This window comes from Sinocyclocheilus anshuiensis, unplaced genomic scaffold (genome assembly GCF_001515605.1).
Source record: "Sinocyclocheilus anshuiensis isolate Anshui unplaced genomic scaffold, SAMN03320099.WGS_v1.1 scaffold1051, whole genome shotgun sequence".
Classification (NCBI taxonomy): Eukaryota; Metazoa; Chordata; class Actinopteri; order Cypriniformes; family Cyprinidae; genus Sinocyclocheilus; species Sinocyclocheilus anshuiensis.
In genome coordinates this window covers 234,293-257,171 of record NW_015546234.1, presented here as the reverse complement: position 1 = coordinate 257,171, position 22,879 = coordinate 234,293, and the positions used below count along the sequence as shown (strand labels likewise).

The following is a 22,879-nucleotide window of genomic DNA, read 5'->3' as shown; positions in this document are numbered from 1 at the left end:
TGACAATAAGAAGAATTGAGCATTAAATCAGCATATTGGAATGATTTCTTAAGGATCATGTGACACAGAAGAGTGGTGTAATAAATAAATATATATAGAAATAAAGCTTTGCCTTCAGAGGAAAAAAAACATTTGAATATATATTAAAGCAAAAAAGACATTTTAAATTGTAATCATATTTCACAATATTAGTTTTTACTGTATTTTCGATCAAATAAATGCAGCCTTGGTGAGCAAAAGAGACTTCTTTCAAAAGCATTAAAAAGTCTTACCAAAAAATTTTCAACAGTACAGAAAATGCACACAGACACTTTTGTTCACTCTCAGGGTAGTTCTTTGGTTTTAGTAAGCATTTTTGCAGGGCTGAAACTGACCTCGAAAGAGCTGATATCCTGACATGATCCAAGGGTCTCCGAAGTTTCCTTCAATGAGGTGAGAAGCTGGACTAAACTCTCTTGATCTTCACCTCCTCCTTCAGACTGTGACAGATCGCTGAGAGTTGCTGTGTGCTGAAATGTGTGTTCTTGAGACTGGCTGCTGCTCTCGTGAATGATGGCCTCAATCAGATCTCTCTGTATTTCCTAAAGAGTAAGAAAGGCAGTATTTAGTCATATAAAACATGGACCATACTGGAAATGAAATAATACATGTGAGCTTACACCTAGATTTCACATAGAATTACCAGTGTATCTTCCTGTGGCACACATTCTATAAGCTGGGAGGAGAGCAAAAGAGGAGCTGCGGCGTCTATGGGTTTAGTATCTGTCTGGGTCTGGTCACCATCAGTAACATTTACTGCCTCTGTGTTGGGTGGCTTTGCAGCTGTTGTTTTCACTTGATCACGTGTACCTGTTTCTGTGTTTACAGTTACTTCATTCTGATCTACAGATTCAGACTCTTCAATCAATTCACTGGCATCTCTTACTTTTAACATGGTGATTTCTGAGCATATTCCTGGCTTTGCTGGTACTGCTTCAGTCAGCTTGGTTTCTGTGCACTCGTTTTGCTTTTCCTTAGCTATATTTGCACTGTCAGGCTTCAGACAACTATCATTTGTAAATTCTTTTAAGTGTTGGGATGTTAGTGCAGGTAGGGAAATTGTATCTTCAGTAACTGGTCTGCTGTCTATGCCATGCATTTCAGAGAAGCCAGAAGGCTCCAGTAAACAACTTCCTGTGTCAGTGTCCTGTATTACATGCTTAATTGCAGGAAAATCAACTACTTCTTCAGGAGATGATTCCTAAAATCAAACAAACAAAAAACAGTTAGCCACTAGCAGCAGTGCAGTGATTTCACCATGGTTAAAGGAAGTATTTAGGTATCTAAAAGCACATTAGCCAACATTGGGGCTAATTTCATGGAGTTTATTCATTGTATATAGATCCCACTCTGTTTGTATTGTGTAAATGTAAAATATTAAGCAATTTTAAACTATAAATTCAGCATCGCTAATAATAAGAAATCAGCATATTAAGAATGATTTCTGAAAGTTCATGTGATTCTGATGACTGGAATATTGGCTGCTGAAAATTCAGCTTTGCATCACAAGAATAAAATACATTTTAAAATATATTCAGATAGAAAAGTTATTTTAACTTGTAATAATATTTCTGTTTCTACTGTATTTTTGATCAAATGCAGTTTTGGTGAGCATAAGAGCCTTCTTTCAAAAACATTAAAAATCTTACGACCCCAATCTTTTGAATGACAGTTAAGTTCATCATTCTAACAGAAGGCTGCTTGTGGTTGCCAAGCACTATAGCAAATTAGCACATTAACACAGAATATACAGTTACATGTGTGTGCGTTTATTGGCATTTTACAATTAATTTGAGCAGGGCTCACTCATCCAATCAGTTGGAACTATCCATTTCATAATGAGGAATGTGAGGAAAAATGATAATGAATGATTGTCTGCCATAAAAGAGAAAGAGTCAGATAACTTTGTTGGGGTCAGTCTTTACCTTAGTGACACACTCTGTTACAGCAGAGGCAGCGCCTGTCTTAATATCTTCCTCCTCTATTGTCTCATCTGGGTCCTGGTACAGAAAAAAGGAAAAATTATTAGATGAAATGATTAGAGATGATGATCCAGTGTATTAGAAGAATAGGCTCCATAAAGACAAATTAAGAAAGCAGCTGTAACTGAAAGAAGAAGTGGAGTTATATCCGGCATTCTGCAATGACTGCAATTTAGCATATACTCTAATAGCAACAGTGCTGAAATAATTGCGATAATGCAATTCCAGGACTAACAAAAGCATCTACGACCAATTCCTGTGAAATTATAGAGAAAATAGACCTTAGCATAATCTAAAAAAGAAAGAAATAAAAAAATATGAACTTATAATATTATATACATTTATTATTTATAATTAGATTTATATTAATAGTTTCCATTCATAAATGTATATAAATAAAAAATTAAACGCATGCAAATGAACAGCCATAGCAAAGAGTTCGAGAGTGTACAAGAGTTCAGAAATGTTCCCTTTTCAGGTTTTGGCAAAGGGATGCATCCAGCCTGGGAGATAAATTGAAGGTTTTGAGGGCTTTACCTCTGGAATACTGCTTGTGAGAGTTCCTGAGGATGAAGACTGATTGTCTTCATCTTCCTCCTCAGTGTAAGGGGCTTCCATGGACACCTGCTTTATGCAAGGACATATTATTCTTTAGGTTTTTATAGTGACAGAACTAATGAGCTGATTTAGTCTTAATTACTCATCCTCATCTTAGATGTCTTTTGAGCTGATCCTAAGGTGTATTTTTGATTGAGTTGATGGACTTACCCTCACATCTCCAGTGTAAAGATGAGGCATCGTGAATTTTGTGGTTTGGTCTGAAGGGAGAATCATTTCAGCTGGTTGCCCAATAGAGGCCTGAAAAGAAAATCAATAAAATACTTAGTTTCATCAAGTTGTAAAACTTGGGCAAACCAAAGTCACTGTTACAAGGTCATATGATAAAGATCATGAGCTTCTCAACTAGATACTACTGCCTTTGCCAATAAAGCCATGCCTGTAATGATTTACTGCCACACCATATTAAAGTTTTAAAGCACTTTATTTTTTAAGCACAATCAGATAAATCAAGGTTCCCACACATCCCTTTTCTGAGTTGGCTTTAAAAGCAGGGATTTTCTCATGCTCTCATTCCCACAGACATGAAAGTGAAAAGCAGAGGTTACGTGGCGGTCACGGTCACTAAAAACACTACAAATTTACTGCACTTTCATAAGATGAACTAATATGTGACCTTGGACCACAAAACCAGTCTTAAGTCGCTTGGGTAAATTTGTAGCAATAGCCAAAAATATATTGTATGGGTCAAAATTATAGATTTTTCTTTTATGCCAAAAATCATTAGGATATTAAGTAAAGATCATGTTCCATGAAGACATTTTGTAAATTTCCTACTGTAAATATATCAAACCTTAATTTTTGATTAGTAATATGCATTGCTAAGGACTTCATTTGGACAACTTTAAAGGCGATTTTCTCAATATTTTGATTTTTTTGCACCCTCAGATTCCAGATTTTCAAATAATTGTATCTCGGCCAAATATTGCCCTATCCTAACAAACCATACATCGATGGAAAGCTTATTTATTCAGCTTTCAGAAGATGTATAAATTTTGACTGGTTTTGTGGTCCAGGGTCACATATTATGATCTAACTAGAACTGATATCCATTTTAAATATAGCATTATAAATCTCTCTATTTGATTGCTGAAAATGTTGTAAATGGATGTGTTTGAACGGTTGAAAAAATTTCAACTCATCACGATTGTTTCATAGCTTGATATTTATTTGTTTATTTATTTATTAAGGAGATGCCCCCACTGAAACTGAATAGCTGTCTTTTATGACAACTATCAACTCATCACGATTGTTTCATAGCTTGATATTTATTTGTTTATTTATTTATTAAGGAGATGCCCCCACTGAAACTGAATAGCTGTCTTTTATGACAATGTCATGTAACATGTAACATGTAAATTCATGTAAAAGTTATCTATCCTCTAATAATGCCATTTCAAGCATTGCCCTGCAATGTGACATTACATATTTAATTTAAAATGTAATTTGAAAAAAAAAAAATTTGAATAATTATTGTGTATGAAGTTTTTATTAAGCTGCTTTACGCAAGTTTTTCCTCTTTGTCGCCATCTCTGTTTGAAATCTGCAATTGCAGTTAATTGCGGAATTATATTCTTTACGTGGGTTGTGCTTCGGGGACAGCTCCTCAGTGCGGATGAATCTAATGACTTGAGGTGTATGTGTGGGCTGTCTGTCAGTTAACGCACCAGTGTGGATATTCACTGTACTTCAGAATTACATATACTACATCTTAGAAGTATGTCCAAAATAAGAAGTTTCACCCCGAAAATGTCATCTGAACAAGTAACAGGTCTGACAGTTTTGGCTGTTAAAAAAAAAAGTTTTATAATAAATCACACTATCAATGGTGATTATTATTATTATTGATATACTTTGTTCTCAAATTGTTAATGTTAACATCAACATTGCGTTGTATTTAGTGCGTGTTAGCGTTATTTGTAGATTTCAATCATTCGAATGTCATCAAAAGTAATTGTTCTTTTAACCACAAAAAAACAATTTAATGTTTCTTAGAACTCATTCTAAAATGACATTCCAGCTGCTGTAAGAAAAGGCTACAAATGTTCCGCCACCTGCAGCATCCACACACGCAATATCGCCTACTAGCCGGGACTACTTCTTTAGACGTGACGTAATGACGCAAAGATAAATGGCGGCAAACTCGGAAACCGACACAAACCACTCAAATTAGAAAACATTACAAGCTTACCGTTGTGAATCGGGCTAAAGTAAGGAGATAGTTTTGAACACTGATTGGTTATGTTTTGGTCAATATTTGATTTTGGATAATTTTGAAACAAAAAAAAGTTACCTAATGCAGCTTTAATGTAAAGACTACAAGAAATATTTGAACTTTTAAAAAAGCCATTCACATCACAGGAATAAATAATCTGGAAAATAGCAATTTTTTTTAAGTGAAATTAAATAAAATGGTAACCAGTTGTGGAAGTTTTATATGTATTTTATATTTAGCAATCACTATAAATGAATACATTCCTGTAGGTGTCACTTGAGAGGGGGATGCTAAATTTGCCAGCTCAACATGAACAAAAAAATTAAAATGCATGTTAAACTTTGTCTTCTTTTGTACTTATATAAGTTGTAAAAGTTTAACATTTTAATGTGTAAAAAACAAGGTATTTGTAAAACACTAACTACTGAAAGCTGCTTTTCATGAAGTAAATAAGTTAAAGTGCCCCTATTATGCCATTTCGAATATTGACTTTCATGCAGTGTGTAATGTAGCTGTATGTTAATGTTAATGATATGTAAAGTTGTAAAGCACAATAAATAAAGTTATTGTCTCCCAAAAGAAAAAAGAATTGACTGCTTCTCTAATCTGGGGGAGTTCAACGTGGGATTCACAAAACACTTGCTCTTGAAAGATGGCTCAACACACAGTTTATTTGGACCAGCTGGCTCCACTGAATCACAACCTGTAAGTATGATAAATAATAGAGGTTTATATTTTCTATCGAGCATTCAAAATATGAACTATGGCAATGTTAGATCTATCACAACAGACTGGGCCTTCTGACCAATCAGAGGAGAGCAGGCGCACGGAAAGGAGGGATATTAATTGCATATTTTGAGAAAACTATTATTGTAGGAGACTCCCAAAACAATATTAGGAACCTTGAAATTGGCATAATAGGGGCACTTTCAAACACACTCTAGCTCAGTAAGTGGGAAACCTCGACTCTTGGTAAACACAAGCAAACTATTAGAGCGACAGACCATTAACGCGGTGTTCCGCTCCACACTGAGCTGCTGTAGCTCCTGGATTGGCTGCAGGAGCTCTTGGGCCCGATGGAAGACTGTGAGAGTCTGCTCTGCCCCAGCAGGAAGCCCCAGGCCTGGCCTGCAGCTCTCAATCTCATCAATGGTCCTCTTCATTGACTGGACATTATCCAGAATGACCTGTTACAGAGGATAGGAGGGATATGAGGTACTGTAAATGTTTACAGTCCAAACAGAGAATAGTGAGACATGATGTACAGTACCTGTATGTTCTCAAGATGTTCCTCAGGAAAAATGTTCTCTGTGTCAGTGGCCGAAAGAATTGTTCTAATCTTAGTTATATTTTTCTCCATTGTCTTTACCTCTGCTTCAATGGCGTCCATCTCCTAAAAACAAGTTATAAGTGAATTACAATTAAAATATAGACAACATAATTAAGAAATTTCATCATAGTATTATATACTAGGAAGTAATTCAAGTAATGGAACCTCATAAAACCCTTTAAATTAAGTATATACTGTTACAGATATCAAAAGATCCAATACTTCCAATTCAGTACGGTTTTTTTGTTTGTTTGTTTTTTAATGTTATGACACCATTTGATGTATTAATGCAAATAAAATCAGATTTCCTTCAGTTTTTTTTTTTGAAAGAAATTAATACTTTTATTCAACAAGGATGCATTGAATTGATCAAAAGTGAACGTAAAAACAATGTTACAAAAAAAATCGCTTTCAAATAGATGCTGTTTTTCTGAACTCATCATCAAAAAAACCTAAAGAAAACGTGTCACGGTTTTCACAAAATTATTAAGCAGAACAACTGTTTTTAACATAATAAATTAGTTTCTTGAGCAGCAAATCAGCATATTACAAATTATTATGATTTCTGAAGCATCATGTGACACTGAAGACTGGAGTAATGGCTGCTGAAAATTCAGCTTTGCATCACAGGAATAAATTAGATTTTAAAATGTAAATATTTTATTATTTCACAAAAATAATATATAATAATATATTAACAATTTATTCCACAATACTGTTTTAGTATAGTTTTGATAAAATAAATGCAGCCTTGGTGAGTATAAGAGACTTCCTTCAAAAACATTAAAAAAACCTTGCTGACCCCAAACTTTCGAACAGTAGTGCACATTTTATGTAAACAGAAAAAAAAACGAAAATATTTGCTCTTCTTGAACATTTGGTTCTACTGAAAAAGTCAAGCATCATTTACTTTATTCATATTTATTCATTAGTGTCATTAATTATGTTCACAAAAATGTTTTCCTAACTGAGAAATACTTGAAGGCTATGCACACACTATTGTTTTGATTTAATGTCTTAATATTCTTACGTTAATATATATATTGTATAAAAGAACTTTGTTCAAAAGTTGTGGTACCAAAACTGAAATCAGGAATCATGAAATTTCACTGGAACTGATACAACTAAAAACTTAGGATTTGCAGTGTCAAAGCTTGACAATACCTAGACAATAAGTAAATATAACAGTAAATACAATTTCTTTAACATTTTTGGAATGTAATGATAGTTCTTACAGCTGCTAGGTGCTGAAGGTGGGAGAGAGGCTCCAGAACGCTTTGCTGTATGAGTGTGATGTTTTGTATACACAGTTGGAGAAGTTGTTGTTGAGGGCTGGTGTCACACACCAGAGTGATCTCCTGCAGGGCAGGCAGGAAGGCCTCCAGAGCTGCCCTGTATCCCTCTGAGTCATCCAGCATCATCTGCAGACACATCACATGAGTTGCTAACAAGTTATACACAAAAGCAAAATGGCTTTAATGTGAGGTTTCGACCTGACCTTGAGGGAGTTGGCGTGGCAGTGGATGCATTTCGCAGTGGTGTAGGTTCTGGGAGCGACCAGCCAGGACTGAGCCTCTCTCAACCAGCAGTTGGAGCTATTGAGTAAACCCTCATAGTCCTGCAGACAGGCAGGGATCTGATGGGACCAAAATACAAAGACATAATCAGTCAAGGTTTGCTATCAGTGGCATTATGTGTTGGTTTTTGTTGTGAAATCATGATTATGGGTAACATCTGACTTTGCTGAGGAGGGCGGTCCTTTGCTCGGCCTGTTTTGCTGTGGTCTGGTAGAGCTGCAGAGGCTCCGTGAGCTGGTCCATTAGGACGTGTTCTCTCTCAGGCTTTTGCTCAGCCAGATCCTGCACCTCAGCCTCCAGCTCAGCTATCCGCGTGTGCCACTGGTCCAGCTCATCCCATATACGCTGCACACACAGGCACAGATGCACATCAGACCGCAGTTATTGTTGACATCATATTTCATTGGACACAAATTAAAAATGACAGAGCTGGAAGAACAGTTCATGCAATATGTCATGAAAGCTTCAATATTTTAATTTTGTACTTTTATTTTCATTTTTTTTAACTAAACTTTTATTGTACATTTTAAAAGTAAAGAATTTTAGACATTTTAAAAGTGAAACAGTAAAAAGCACTTTACAGAAGTTTTGTTCACAAGTGTTCACATTCTCTCTCTCTCTCTCTCTCTCTATACAAACATTTTCCTGAATATATTTTTATTATTATTATTATCTAAAATGTGCCAAGACTTCCAAAGCGACTTATATAATGCAACTAACATCGAGCATGCAAAACGTGCAAACCACACACATTTGGGATAAGTATGTGAGCCCAGGTTTGAGGCTGGAACACTAAGACTTTTAAAAACTAAAAAGATTTTAAAACACTATGCACCATATACTTGCCAACGTTGTAAATAGTTACAAAGGAAAAACTGGCCATCATACACTAAACAACTGAGGATCACTGGAGGACTGACAGGATGGATTCATAGTCTGAAGCTAAAAAAAAATGTAAGGGCCTGTTTATATCTGGTCACTTCATGAGTTTTCTCTGATCAGATAGCTATCCGATCATGAAAAGAGTGTGAATGCCCTTTGAAACACTTTCGAGGCGGATTTAAATCTGATCGCTTAAACCACTTCAGGAGGTGGTCTGGGATGCATTCCAGACGAAACTGGACAAGTGTAAATGCATCTGGTTGTTGAAATCACATATCTAAATTTTAGTCCTCCCACAATGTTAAAATAATAAACGTGTGAGAGTGTGTTATAGGCTATATGACATGTCATAGCCAGATATGACAGCGCTAATGTAACGCGCATCGCCGCAGATGAGTAGCTGATTATCTCTTCAGCAAGCCGACACGCAAACTGCCACAAATGAAACAAAGTAAGTCGCAGGAATAATAAACGTGTGAGAGTGTGTTATAGGCTATATGACATGTCATAGCCAGATATGACAGCGCTAATGTAACGCGCATCGCCGCAGATGAGTAGCTGATTACCTCTTCAGCAAGCCGACACGCAAACTGCCACAAATGAAACGGAAGTCGCAGGCGTCAACACACATCATCTTCATTAAAAGTAGTAAGACTAACTTATCTTTCTAGTGCTGATGCCGCTCTCTCTCCTGTTGCGGTCTTTAATATTGAAATTAGCTGATGATGAATAAAAAGCAGTGCACATCTGTTGCTTTCGTTGGTGTGAACTCCGTTAAATTTGTAGCGTGGGAATTGAAGATTGGATTTATATCCGTTTTGCGGACACACATTTATATGGTCAGGTGTAAATGGAACCGTTTCAACAAATCAGACAGATATCCGATCAGAGAAAATGCGACCAGAGAAAAAGTGACCAGGTGTAAACAGGCCCTAAGAGTCTGTTACCATCATACCCTACAGCATTTTCTATGTAATCCGACAACTCAGATCTGCAGATTGGCTGTGATTTTCAGCAACTAGCGTCAACTTGTCCAGACTGTAAATCAGAGCAAAAATCTGGGTGTGTAGTGTATTCCTTATTCTTTATTTGTACAGCACATTACTCACACACCGGTTGTTTCAGTTTTGCTTTACATGAAGTAGTTTTGCGGTTTATAATAAACATTGTTTACAATGAATACGGCACTATAATTAGTTTGTTTTATACTTATTTTTAAGATTACAGAGTAAGAATATAATAAAAGAATAATGATTTTTTTTAATAATACGCAAAACTAATTAAGGAGAGAGAAAAAAAAACGAAGCAACTGACAGAAAATTTCAATAATGTGCATGTGAAGGCAAGCAAGAAAGAAGTACCTTTTGTGTACGTTCGGCCTCAGAAAAATTAGGACTTGTTTTTTTTAGCAGGGCCTGCACACAATTCAAGCCTACGGTCACCTCTCCAATCAGCTCACCCATTTTACGGAGAGGACCACTTCTCTCCATGACCATGCCCAACTGAAGAAAAAAAAATAAAGAGTTACAACTGTATTAGCTTTAATTTAAATTAACACACAACACACAAATACTGAAACTATAGGTGGCATTTTAAATATATATTTTTAAAAAGATTAGCAAACAAATGTTCTTTTTCACATGTTCAAGGCGTTGCTTTATTTTATTGCTTTATCTTTATTTTATTATTATTATTATTTTTTTAGAATTACTTTGTCCTTAGCCTCCTGCATGGAGACGTCGAGCTCATTCTGTAAGATTTGAATCTCTGAGGGTACACAGCTCCATTTCTTCTGCACTCTGTCCATGACATCCTGCAGTCGAGCCTTCTGTGAAACCAATTCCATTTTGACTTCCTACAGTGCAATAAAACACAATGAATGCAATATCAACACCAAGGACTGCAGAAACAGACACCTTGACTGTCAAACACAAGCACCAACCTGTAAGTGTTGAGCAGCTGACTCTGACTCTAAAACCGCCAAAAGAGAGAGAACATTCTGCTGAATGGCACTCAACTCCTCCTGCACACGACCCAACTCCTGGATCTCAAAAAGCACCTCCCGACGGATGTTATTGCTCTGATCTCTGAGGCTACGCATGAAAAAGAAGCTTTGTAAATAGTATAGATTCAGAACATTTTCTTAACATATATGCGTTTATGTGTCTGTGTGTATAAGTCATACCTTCTGCAGTGACCCTGTAAAGACTGCAAGTCCTGGCAGATTTGAGGGCACACTTTCAGCTGCTGCAAATTTGAGACCCCAAGCAATCGTGCCACATGGTGTTGTAGAGATGCCAAAGTGTGATGCTCCTGCTCAATCCCATCTTGAAGGCGCTCAGTGAGGCTCAGAACAACCTGAAGATCCACCAGGGATCCCGCCACCATAGTGGAGTCTGGAAGATCATTCTGCAGTCTGTCAAGACCTTCCTTTGATTTATTCAGCTGCACAGCAGACCCAAACATGAAGAGAAACGAGTTATCAAACAGCTCACTTCATTAATCATTTTATAAGGAAATTACATTTTAAATATAAATAAAATAAAACAATTAAATAAAATCTATTTATACATACACGTATCACAAAGTCTCTCCACTCTGCTTCTTTATAAGATGTGCTGGCTTTGAGTGATTCTAATCTCCACTGCAGCACTGCCCAAGACCTCCACAGCTGTCCCAGCATCAGATCCACAGGTGCTTTGCAGCGTAGACCTGGGCAACTTTCCCTCAATTCCTCCAGCCTTTTAGCGAGGTTCTTTAGCTCTGTCTGGAGCAACTGCAGATGAAGACAATTTCAGTGCACACTAATCTAGCATACTTGCAGTGTTAAGAGACAAAAAGTGGCACAAGGAACCAAGAAAAACTCATTTTCAGGAGTCAAAAGGGAAGCGTAAGCAAGTTTTCACTGGTTCCCCAAATCATCTTAAGAACTCCATAGACATTATTGCAACACATTTAAACCAATCACAACATGCATGATAAACAAAATGGAATTAAGTGACTGTTAATGGTATATAATGACCACAAACCTTTACTTTCCGCTGTTGATCTTGGCAGGCTTCGGAATCAGTCGGTTTTTGACTTAAGCATTGACTAGAGATTCGAGAATCAACATTTTTGAGAAGTTGGCTCATTTCTTCATGGTGACTCATGTGAACAATTTGGTCTTTCATGGACCTAAATTGGAGCAGAAAGATTGAACCTTTAAGGCAGCTAAATAAAACTGCCTCTAGTACATTTCATTTAACCAAATAAATGTATTCCAACCAGACTAATCGTTTCAGGGCTTGTTTTCTGAGGAAAATGTTTTCAAGTACTCTACCGTATGTGGTACCATTTAAAGAGCTTTCTGAGAAAATGCTTGATTATTGTAGAAATATTTCCTCCCAATAATCCAAACATGTCAAGTCCCCACTATTTACAATTATAAAATGATCTTCCAATTTGATATGAAAATGTCAACAACAATCGGAGGGAACTGTGAATGCAACAATCTGAATCATAGGTCAAGGTCATTAAGTTTTTATAGAAAAACAATCCATAGCGTGCTTTATAGAGTATGACCAACCTCTGTAAGGCCTCAAGTCTGAGCTGAGCCTGAGATTCTAATTTGGCATCTTGTACTATAAGGTGACTCAAAACCTCAATATGAAGCTGCTCGGTTAGAGGGATGGAGAGGCATGTCTGCTGGGGAACAGAAGCACCAACTTCAGACAAGCGGGCCTGGAAACCCTCAACCAGAGTGCTGAAAATCTGTTGAATATAGCGATGCTGCTCTTTGTAGCCTTTGAAGCCATCAGAGGGGATCATTAGATTGGATCCAATCTGCTGAAAGAAGCTCTCTGCACTCTGAACAGCCCAGTGGTAATGCTTCAGTGCCTCCCGAGCTTGGAGCAGCTTGTCCTGGACAGTGAAACACAAATTTAGAAATTGGATAAACAACACACATAGTTTTCTAAAAACTAGAGATGGGTTTAATATAAATTTTTTCCAAATGATCGTGATTTTCATTTGAACAATCCCAATATCGAGTTTTAAAACTCCAAGATATATTGCTGTTTGTATAGCACTTCCGCTGCTGCAGATTTCACAGTCTGTATTACATCTAATGTAAAAAAAAAAATTAATAAAAATCTGTGTACCATGAAATTAATGGCAATAAATGTCTTTCTATTAAGTAGCTGTCGGGGGCTGCATGTAAAAACAAACAAAACAGAACCAGTATAATCCAATTCAAAAACAACTGGTTTGACCAGAAATGATTGACTCTTTTAAACAGATTCTTTTAATGAATAATTCAAAAAGAGGAGTTACTAGTTTGAATCAGTATAAAACACTAGAAAACAGCGAAAATTTATATATAAGTGAAATATAACCAAATGAATCAGAATCACAAAACAAATCAAATCACAAATCTATACACAGTCGTACTAAAAAGCCCTCAAAAATACCAATGCTGTCACATGCATACTTGAAGAAAACTACAATGGTTACAAAAGTAGCATTCTAGTGGTATTAGTGATTTTAAAATGCACGGACGCATGGAGCTTACCATATGCATACCGCAATCATTAAGAGTTTTCTGGCCAAGACCAGTGGTCGTCTGGTAGCTTTCAGCATCTACTGCTTTCCTGCAGTGCTCTAGCATTCGTAGAACAGACTCAACGGTCTGGATTCGCATCCAGTGCTTTCGTAGCTCTGCATCAATGGTCTCATTATCTGGCTCCAAGCAGATGCTCTCCTTCAGCTGCTGCCTGACACTGTTGAAGAGCTCAGTGAATGGACTGAGGTCTGTAGGACTCCCAAGTCGCTTCGCAAGAAAGCACTCAAGGGTTTTAGCCTCATTTTTTACTGTGAGCTCCCAAGAGGCGAGCTGCTCAATGACCAAACTGATTTTTTGCCTTTCTGCTGTCAGCTGGGATGGATAGAGATCTTTCGAAATGGCCTCAAGGTGGTCAGCGGCCTCTTGACATGTCATTCTCACCAGAGGTAGCTCCACCAGGACAGCCTGACAAAAGCCGAGCCTTATGTCAGCTCCTACACTCGAGTCTACAATCTGCGACAAGCTCTTCTTCACCACCTCTCTGGAGTTCTCTATGTGCTGCCTTAAAATGAGGCACTCCTCATGCTCTTTGGCTTGCAACTCCAGCAGATGCATTCTCCTCTGTAGGTCTAGTACAGCGTTGAGCATCTCTTTTCTCCGAGAATCTGGGCAGTGTGGAATTTCCGGCACCTTGCACAGGAGCTCCATCAGAATGTGCTGAACAGGTTCAAGAGCCAAGAGCGAGTCCCTTGTTACGGGATACTTCTGCCTCATGACATCAGCACTCATCTGTCTCAAGCTCTTCAGAATAACGTTCTGTTCCTCAGCAGAAGATTCCTGAGCATGAAGGAGTTCTTCAAGCACCCAGTGCAAGGCCCACTTACGGTTCACAACCCTAGAGACCTCTTCTTGTAAGGCTGTTAGCCTATTGATAAGCTGAAAGCTTTCGAGTACACTCAGACCGTGATTCACACTTTTTACTTCATCTAACAGAGTCTCCAAGTTATTTGCTTGTCTCTCAGCTTCCTTCAAAGCCTCTGTGCATACCTGAAGCTGAACCCTCAATTCTGGGATAGTAGTTTTAGGTTCAGAAGCCACTGTTTTACCAGACTCTTTTTCTAATACTGAGGTTAACCAAGAGCTGCTGTCAGTGATCTGTTTCCACAGTCTCTCTCTTATATGAAACATTCTGTTCATTTCTGCAACAGCACATTCGGTCTTCTCTGTAATCTTAACATACAAATCCTCTAGGGAAGCAAGGGTGGGAGACATGGAATCCTCCTTGTCAAGTCCTGTAACTTCCTCTCTTAGCTCTTTCAATACAGAGGCCAACTGAAACTTCTTAAGAGATATTTCAGACTGCAGTTTCTTCATGTGGCTGACCTGGTGACTCGCCTCTTCAGGAAACAGAGCCAACCTCCTTCTCCTGCTGACTTTGCTTTCCGAATGTTTAGCCCATGTAACGTAGTCCCTGATAATCCTCGTGATCGGTGAACAGCCATTGCCATTCGAAGTCTGAGAGCTGAGCGTCTCCTGAGTCAGAGCAAGCTGAGAATTCAGGCCCTGCATTGCGTCCTCCACATCTCTGAGCTCTTTTTTTCCCAGCGGACTTGAGGAAAGAGCCTGAGAGACCTCAAGAAGGTACACGTAGAGCTCCGCTAATGCTGTCAGGTTTGCAGATCTGACAGTTTCTTGTAGCTCACTTCGGCAGTCCATCTGTCCTCGAGAGGGATGCGGAAGAGAAACTGACTTCTCCAGAAGCTCCAGTTCATGGTGCAGATCTCTGGCTTCTTGCAGGAGTGCAGATACTTCTGCTGTGCAGATGTTAGCACACCACAGACTGCTGGAGGCAACCCGCTCTATAGTTTGCCATCTCTCCTGTAAAGTCCTGAAAGGTTCAATGCAGGCCACAGGTCCCTCTGCCTCATCCAGATGGGCTGAAATCTGAGAGCATGTCTGTAGGAGTTCCTCTAGTATGCCTCTCTTCTTCTGCATGTTCTTCAGGAATGCATTCAGCTTCTCCACTTGCAAGGTGCTGCTGTCAATGCAATCCCTTCATAAATGTCAGAACAATGTAGTTACTTTTCATTGTTGTACAACATCTACACTATCAATACAGGTACAGTACTGTAATGGACACACCCACTCATTCTTTATTATGACTATTTCCAACAGTTTACTTCATTGACCATTTACAATTAATTTTAAACAAGCTATACATATGTATGTGTACATATATATGTATATGTATATGTATGTATGTATGTATATATGTTTTATGGGGATATTCCATAGGCATAATGGTTTTTATACTGTACAAACTGTATTTTCTGTCCCTTTAGCCTAAACCCTACCCACAAAACTTTCTGCATTTTTAGATAAAAAAAAAATTTCATTCTGTATGATTGATATGATATTTTCCTCATGGGGACCAAAAAATGTCCCCACAAGGACAAGGATTTTGGATATTGCCATCTTTGTGGGGACATTTTTTCCTCATAATGTATGGTTTTCCTGAATACACACACACACACACACACACACAGAAAATGTCGAGGATGCTCACGGTGTCATTGTGTTGAGCTCAGCCTCCAGGTTATGTAGAGTATCCGTGAGAACCCGTTTTTGCTGGTGGTACTGTGTGGCCTGCTGGAGCTGTGCCTTTTTGAACTCCACCATGGTTGAGGTATCCAGCAGTACTCTGTTCCATCTGTCCTCTATGCTCATCTCAAGCTCTGTGGAGCGTCCTGCACTAGATTCACATTGAGGCAGTCTAGACACCTGCTCCAGGACATATTGCCGGCAGATCTATGACACACAGATATCATGACATAACATTTGTTACTGTAATTTTAAATGGTTATAATTCAAAAGTTTCACTTGTGAGCCAGATTTAAACTAGTTTTGCATACACAATACATGGAACGCATGTGAATTTCAGAAGGTTTTTGTAGTTGGTTTGTCCCTTCTGCTTTAATTACAGGAGCACTCGAGCTGCATCAACTCCAAAAGTTTATGTAAAACATGATAATGTTCACCAGCATGACTTGAGATGACCTAAAGATCATCTTGAGCTCCAATGGAAGCAAGAACATCTGACCTTTTAAACAAAGGAGTTGACATAATCAGTTACAAATCTGATTACATGTGACCTGGAAATCTTCATTTTAAGTCATATGTTTTGTAATCAGACATCTCCTGGGTGTAGCGAGGGACTGTTCGGGCTGTTTTTGAAAAATGGTAGATTGGGGCATTGTCCACACTAATACAGTTTAGTTTGAAAACGCATTTTTTTCTCTCCGTTTTGGCCTTCCATCCACACGGAGACGGCATTTTTGTCAAGGAAAACAGAGCTTTTTGAAAACGCTCTCCAAAGTGGATACAATTTGAAAACGCCGTTTTCGTATTGTAGTGTGGACTGTGAAAACTTAGGTTTTTGAAAACGATGACGCATGTTTAGTCATGTGACGTGCATTGACCAATAGATATCGGTTTATAACGGTATTATGCCTGTTATGTGCTATTTTCACACTGTTGCTAATGATATGTTACTTTGTACACTCTTCATATTACAGTCCTGCAAAGATGACAGAAATTTACTCACAATTGCTGTCCTGCGGCTAAACATGAGGGCAGTTGCATTTTACATCAAACAAATAGTGAGTGAGTGTGACCTGGACACCAGTGAATGTTGGGATATTTTCGTAAATAAAATGATAGTGCTAGAAGAATTGCATGAAAACTTATGTCTGCTCCATCTGTATCATCTCAGTGAGCTTTTTATGAGGTTTTACACATGCGCAGTAAGGTAAATGTAATGTTTTCCGACGTTTCAGTGTGGATGAGAAACTTTTGGAAAACACTTGAAAACGCTAGTGTGGATGGAGAATGTTTTGAAACGAAAAATAATTTGAATGTTAACGGTTTAATGTGGACGTAGCCTGGATCTTCATGACTAGTACTGACAACCACTACTGTCAACAGCTGTTTACAGCTGGAGGTTTTGGAGAAACCAGTGCAATGAGGTAATGTACTGTACCTCAATTTCTTCCAGCTGACGAGCCATATGTACAATGCTAAGTTGGGCAGGTCTGTAACGACATCTCAAAACCCACAGGACAGTCCATGCCAGACCGCTGTCAGACTCTAAGAGTGACGAGTTCTGAAGCCAGGAATCTTTCCTTGGTCTAGATTCCTGAAAAAAAATATATTTTTTTAAGTATTAAAATTTGAAACTATAGTGAAAAATTTTAAACAGTCAGAAAGAAAATGGTACAGATAAAAGCAGCAAATAGCACAGGAAATTTCTCCTTCCTTTGCAATTTCCTCCCAGAATCCTTGAGGGAATATATGGTCTTACAGTCAAAGACTGATTAAAAATGAGTTGATTAACAGATAATAGTCAGTTATATTTGAAAGCAAAAGTAAATCTTGGTTTTAACTTATAACAGATACAGAAATACAAACTGTACTTTTTTTCTGAAGCCATTTTTTGTCTCAAAAGTGCAAATGTTTAATTTGCCGAAAGTTGCTTGAGTTTTTCTAGTTCAATTCATAAACAAAATCATAATGTATACATACCTCAGTACCGTGACTGGTGATCAGAAGGGGCTGAACATTAGTGATGGTGTTCAGTAAAGTGGCCCACACATGTGTCCCAGTAGGCTGCTCCGCATGCCTCGTTTGATCCTCACCGTCTGCTCCTGATCCTCTGTTTTGGGACGTTTTGTTCCCGGCAGATGAATCTGAATTTGCTCTGTGCATTTCTTCATACTACAACAAAGCAAAAGTGTCAGTTTATATTTCAGTGAAAATTTTCACCACAACATTGCTTGCACAGCAAACAACATTGTTTGCTCATTTAAAAGGGAAACAGCTCTGGTTTTGACTCGTTAAGTCACGGTGTCAGAAGAGCAAGGAATGCTGCCAAGCTGGGAATTGAGTCTTCCCTCTAAAGGCGTGGTGTGCATTCAAGCCTAAAACAACCTCAGGAGGCGGTACTGAAGGAAGTAACGCTGCTTGAGTTTTTCTAGTTCAATTCATAAACAAAATCATAATGTATACATACCTCAGTACCGTGACTGGTGATCAGAAGGGGCTGAACATTAGTGATGGTGTTCAGTAAAGTGGCCCACACATGTGTCCCAGTAGGCTGCTCCGCATGCCTCGTTTGATCCTCACCGTCTGCTCCTGATCCTCTGTTTTGGGACGTTTTGTTCCCGGCAGATGAATCTGAATTTGCTCTGTGCATTTCTTCATACTACAACAAAGCAAAAGTGTCAGTTTATATTTCAGTGAAAATTTTCACCACAACATTGCTTGCACAGCAAACAACATTGTTTGCTCATTTAAAAGGGAAACAGCTCTGGTTTTGACTCGTTAAGTCACGGTGTCAGAAGAGCAAGGAATGCTGCCAAGTTGGGAATTGAGTCTTCCCTCTAAAGGCGTGGTGTGCATTCAAGCCTAAAACAACCTCAGGAGGCGGTACTGCAGGAAGTAACGCTAACTAAAAGTAGTTGGTATAACGAAGCCTAATGAAGTTCTTGCTCACAGAAACAATACTGCATAACCTGATATCAAAGCAATATGCAATGGATAAGTGCCACAATATACAGTAACCATGATAAAGGCTAGAGGGTTAAATCTATTAGAATGCCAACACATGGAATGATACAGGAATGATGCCTACGGGGAATAGAATAGAATAAATCTCACGGATTCATTCAATAATATTTTGGTGTAATATGACTGTTAAATTCCAATGGCAAAAAGTGCAAGGAAACAACATTCACAAATGTTGAACTAATTGCTTTGAGTGCAAATAAAAATGGTCAATGCCAGTCTTTTGCACAGCTTGGCATAATTATGACACATTCAGATGATGAAAGTTCTTTCAGATCATTTTTTGAAACCATGAGCCTACATCAACTACAAAAGGAGAAAATGAATGTAATTGTCTCAGTGCAAATTATAGAGCTTTTAAAATCCTTTCAATGATTTTTATTCACTGATATTCTTTAGCAATTTCCTTCTTTGAATGAACTGTGAATGGTGTAAAATGTAAAATGAAAAGGCATCAATTGAACATGGAAAAGAAATAATTTTCTGCTTGTAGCAAAAGCATTGCAAGTTCACTACCCATGTGCCATATTACAAATGATGTCCTCCTGAATCCTGAATCGTTAAATAAGTTTAAAAAGGTTTTGAATAACAAAAGGCACATTAAAAGTGCTTGAAAAAACATTTCATTCAGGTACTGAACATGACCACCAAGGTTTTTGTGAGTGACGTCACATGACACGTGCAATAGATTGGCCTGCATTTTTGAAGAATTTATAAAAAAAATAAAAAAAACTATGTGAATCTTACCTGCAAATGGAAACTGCCATCTGAATCCTCTGTCCTCTGAGCTTCAGTATGGCCGAGTTGTAACTCTGATGGGACTGTGGTAGAAAATTGTGTTATACTATCAGATGAAGAATCTTCTGGCGCTAGTTCTGAGTCCTCTGTATGTGTTGACTGTACAGACTCCACTGCTGCTAAAACCATATCTGTGGTATTAATATGGGCATCTCCGGCAAGTGAGATGCTAATGTTTTCAAAATGTCCATCCTCAGTTTGATTCAAGGTCTCTTTCTGCACAGTGTCCACTGTTAGTTTGTTTTCTGTACTCAATGGCTTTGCAGTGTTTGGTTGACTGAAGTCTGAAGACACAGTCTTTGTACTGACACAGGCAGTATCGGTGGCATCCGACAGCCTGACCTCTGAAGTTTGAAGGCTTTCTGAGTGAGTTGTGTTCTTATGTTCAGATTTACATGTGTTCAGCTTTTTATTACGGATACTGTTTGCTTTTTCTGCACCAACTGGTTTTCTCTTCTTCTTCCTACCTTTAGCAACTTTTGGAGGCTTTTGAAGTGTGTTTGCTTCATTTGAAGGCTCTTCAAAGGTGTTGTTGTCATCCTCATCATGACTCTCCAACATTGGGACATCCTGCTGGTGAACTACAGACCCTGACTCACTGCCTTCTCCAGTGTGGACATCCATTTGGCTTGATGCTTCTGCATCAGTGACTTCATGTTGCTTCTCTTTTTCATCTTTTTGAACGTCAATCTCTATGATCTCAGGGGTTTGGGGTTGGATAAGCGGAGCTTCCTTCTGTCCTGGCTGCATTTCAGAGCTACTTGATTTCACATTGAACTTTTCTGAAAGACCTAGTTCAGCCGTTCTGCCTTCATGTTTCTCAGTACCAAAGGAGTTCTTCTGTTGATTTTTTACATCTGAATGGGAGAATTCATCTGTGGTTGAGTCATCAGGACCTGTACATTGTGTCTCTTGCAGTAATTGATACCCGTCTGATGATAATGTAGGAGTATCAACATCCAGGATGATGGTAAATACTTTCTTAGCCGTTCCAGAGCTTGCTTGATACTTCTCTGGGTAAAAAAGCATTGGGTCAAATGCTTGAGTAGATGAGTCCTTCTCTGGTTTAGGTCTGAAATCAAGGTCTAGAGCAGAATGAGTGGGTTCAGTGTTGTCGGTGTGGCTGTTTTCTTTAAACTGCACTTCTGATGTTGAAAGATCAGCATATAAATGTACAGGTTCATCAGAAGAGCTTATTACAGCATGTTCTTCATCTACAGCTACATCAATATTTGGTTTGACTTCCAAGAATTTCAAGCCATCCTCTGATGTCTCTGCAGTCCCATCATGAACAACTGAAACAGTATCCCATTTAGTTGAAGAAGCTGGGACAGGTTGTGTCAGTGGGATCTGGTTGGATTTGGTAAGATCAGAGTCCAGCACTATGGTAAAGACAGGCTTTAATGATTCACAGGATGAGCCATGAGTGAATTTGCGGTCATCTTCTCTTAATACAGATCCAGTTTCATCCCTCTCTTTAGATCCAGACATGGACTGCTGCTTATTTGTGTCGTGTCCTGATGGAAGGTTCTCAAAATCTTTGGTTGCTTGTTGTTCTGAGCAAGGTGATATATCTTCTGTTTTACTTATTTCCTTTGTGGGCAAGAATTTTACATTCATACGATCTTTGTCATCCACTTCACTGTCAGCGGCAACCTGCAAAACAAAAACATAACTATTATGACCCAATATTGATAAACTTCATTCAGCAATATATGTGCGTTTATTCAGCTCCTGGACATTTTTTATATGAGTTTTTTTTTTTAAATAAAACTATAACAATACTGCATACTTCAACATTTATCTTAAATTGTCCTTGTTTTAAATAGCCTAAATCAATGAACTGAACTTTTATTTGTTGGCATGTCAACGGCTTTGCATAAATGTAATAGTTCCAATTTGATTACTGACTGAATTAGTTACTCTATCCTCTCAAGTGTGCAATCTTGGTGTTAATTTTGATCTGAAAATGTTGTTCGATGTCCATATTAAAATGGTCTCGAAAACTACATTTTTCCATCTATGAAATAGCCAGACTTCGACCTTCTCTATCATTGCCTGATGCAGAAAGGCTTATCCATGCCTTTGTTTCGTCGAGGCTTGATTATGTCAACGCACTTTATTTTGGTCTCCCTGATTAGTCTATCAAGATATTGCAATATTTTCAGAATTCAGCCGTGAGGGTACTGACTTACACAACTGACCATCAGCAAATTTCCCTGATTATTTTTTTTAATTGAAATTGGCTTCCATTACATGCACGTACTGAATTTAAAATTTTGATTCTAACATTTAAAACTATTCATGGGACAGGCCCTGCTTATCTTCGTAACTTAGTTGCATCTTATACTCCAATTCACTCTCTCCAACAAAAGTTATTTTAAAGTTTAATCATATTTCAAAATATTGCTGTTTTTACTTTATGGCATCAGCATGTGCACTACCCACTGTCACACATTTTCCAACTCTCTAAGTAAACTGAGAAACCATCAGGCAGAGCAGAATAATGCTGATAATGTAGTCGAAAGATAAGCTATGACATCAGAAATGCACCTGGCTTAAGTAATGTGCCACAAAGCAAAACAAGGAATATCCAGTATTTTTCTCAGAGAGCAGATAAAAAACAAGCACTTAAAAGCAATGAGGTGCCATACTACATTAATGGCCCTAGACGCAGAGCAGAGTGGGTACTCCATTTAGCAGGTTTTAGCTAGGATAGAGTGATTCTGTGCCCACGCCGCAGTGACATTTCTCCTGCCGCCCCAAAACCAGACCCAGAAAGAAAAAGCAAGTGCATATCTGTCAAAGAATAATTGCAGAAAAGAGATTCCTCTTCAAACACAAATTCTGTCATTGTTTACTCACCCTCAACTCATTCGATTTACTTTCTACTGCAGAAAAAAAATGACGTTTTGAAAAAGTCTCAGTATTGTACATACAATAAAAGTCATTGGGTCCAGTGTTGTTTTGGACCCCACTTACATTCATTGTATGGAAAAAAAATTTTGAAATATTTTTCAAAATATCCTCTTTTTTTTGTTCTACAGAAGAAAGTCAGTCATACAGGTTTGGAACAATAAAGGCAACTGATATTGCTTAATTGTACTTTATTAAGGCCCTGATCAGACAGAAAACTCAGGTTTGAAAACGAAAGGCGCACTGCACTGACTTTTGTTTTTTTGTTGCTAGGCAACCACCAAATCAGCTGTCCTGTCAGTCTAAACAAGGATTATAGTACAAGCGCTCTAAAATCTTTGGTTTGCTGTTAAAGAA

General features: G+C 38.1%; 1 protein-coding gene across 1 annotated transcript in view; it reads right to left on the bottom strand.

The window, feature by feature from the left end:
- Window positions 1-22,879, bottom strand: part of LOC107701452 (nesprin-2-like) — an 84,146-nt gene that overhangs the window by 37,713 nt on the left and 23,554 nt on the right. Inside the window, exons 40-61 of the mRNA XM_016503455.1 lie at window positions 19,556-21,262; window positions 18,255-18,446; window positions 17,226-17,381; window positions 15,753-15,994; window positions 13,196-15,239; window positions 12,212-12,546; window positions 11,673-11,820; window positions 11,219-11,419; window positions 10,829-11,088; window positions 10,586-10,736; window positions 10,355-10,498; window positions 10,005-10,145; window positions 7,924-8,106; window positions 7,683-7,820; window positions 7,420-7,605; window positions 6,125-6,247; window positions 5,859-6,041; window positions 2,790-2,879; window positions 2,559-2,648; window positions 1,965-2,039; window positions 683-1,240; window positions 375-581 (exon numbers count right to left, since the gene is read on the bottom strand). Coding sequence (XP_016358941.1) covers window positions 375-581; window positions 683-1,240; window positions 1,965-2,039; window positions 2,559-2,648; window positions 2,790-2,879; window positions 5,859-6,041; window positions 6,125-6,247; window positions 7,420-7,605; window positions 7,683-7,820; window positions 7,924-8,106; window positions 10,005-10,145; window positions 10,355-10,498; window positions 10,586-10,736; window positions 10,829-11,088; window positions 11,219-11,419; window positions 11,673-11,820; window positions 12,212-12,546; window positions 13,196-15,239; window positions 15,753-15,994; window positions 17,226-17,381; window positions 18,255-18,446; window positions 19,556-21,262 — 7,554 coding nt within the window. The remainder of the gene's footprint in view (window positions 1-374; window positions 582-682; window positions 1,241-1,964; window positions 2,040-2,558; window positions 2,649-2,789; window positions 2,880-5,858; window positions 6,042-6,124; window positions 6,248-7,419; window positions 7,606-7,682; window positions 7,821-7,923; window positions 8,107-10,004; window positions 10,146-10,354; window positions 10,499-10,585; window positions 10,737-10,828; window positions 11,089-11,218; window positions 11,420-11,672; window positions 11,821-12,211; window positions 12,547-13,195; window positions 15,240-15,752; window positions 15,995-17,225; window positions 17,382-18,254; window positions 18,447-19,555; window positions 21,263-22,879) is intronic.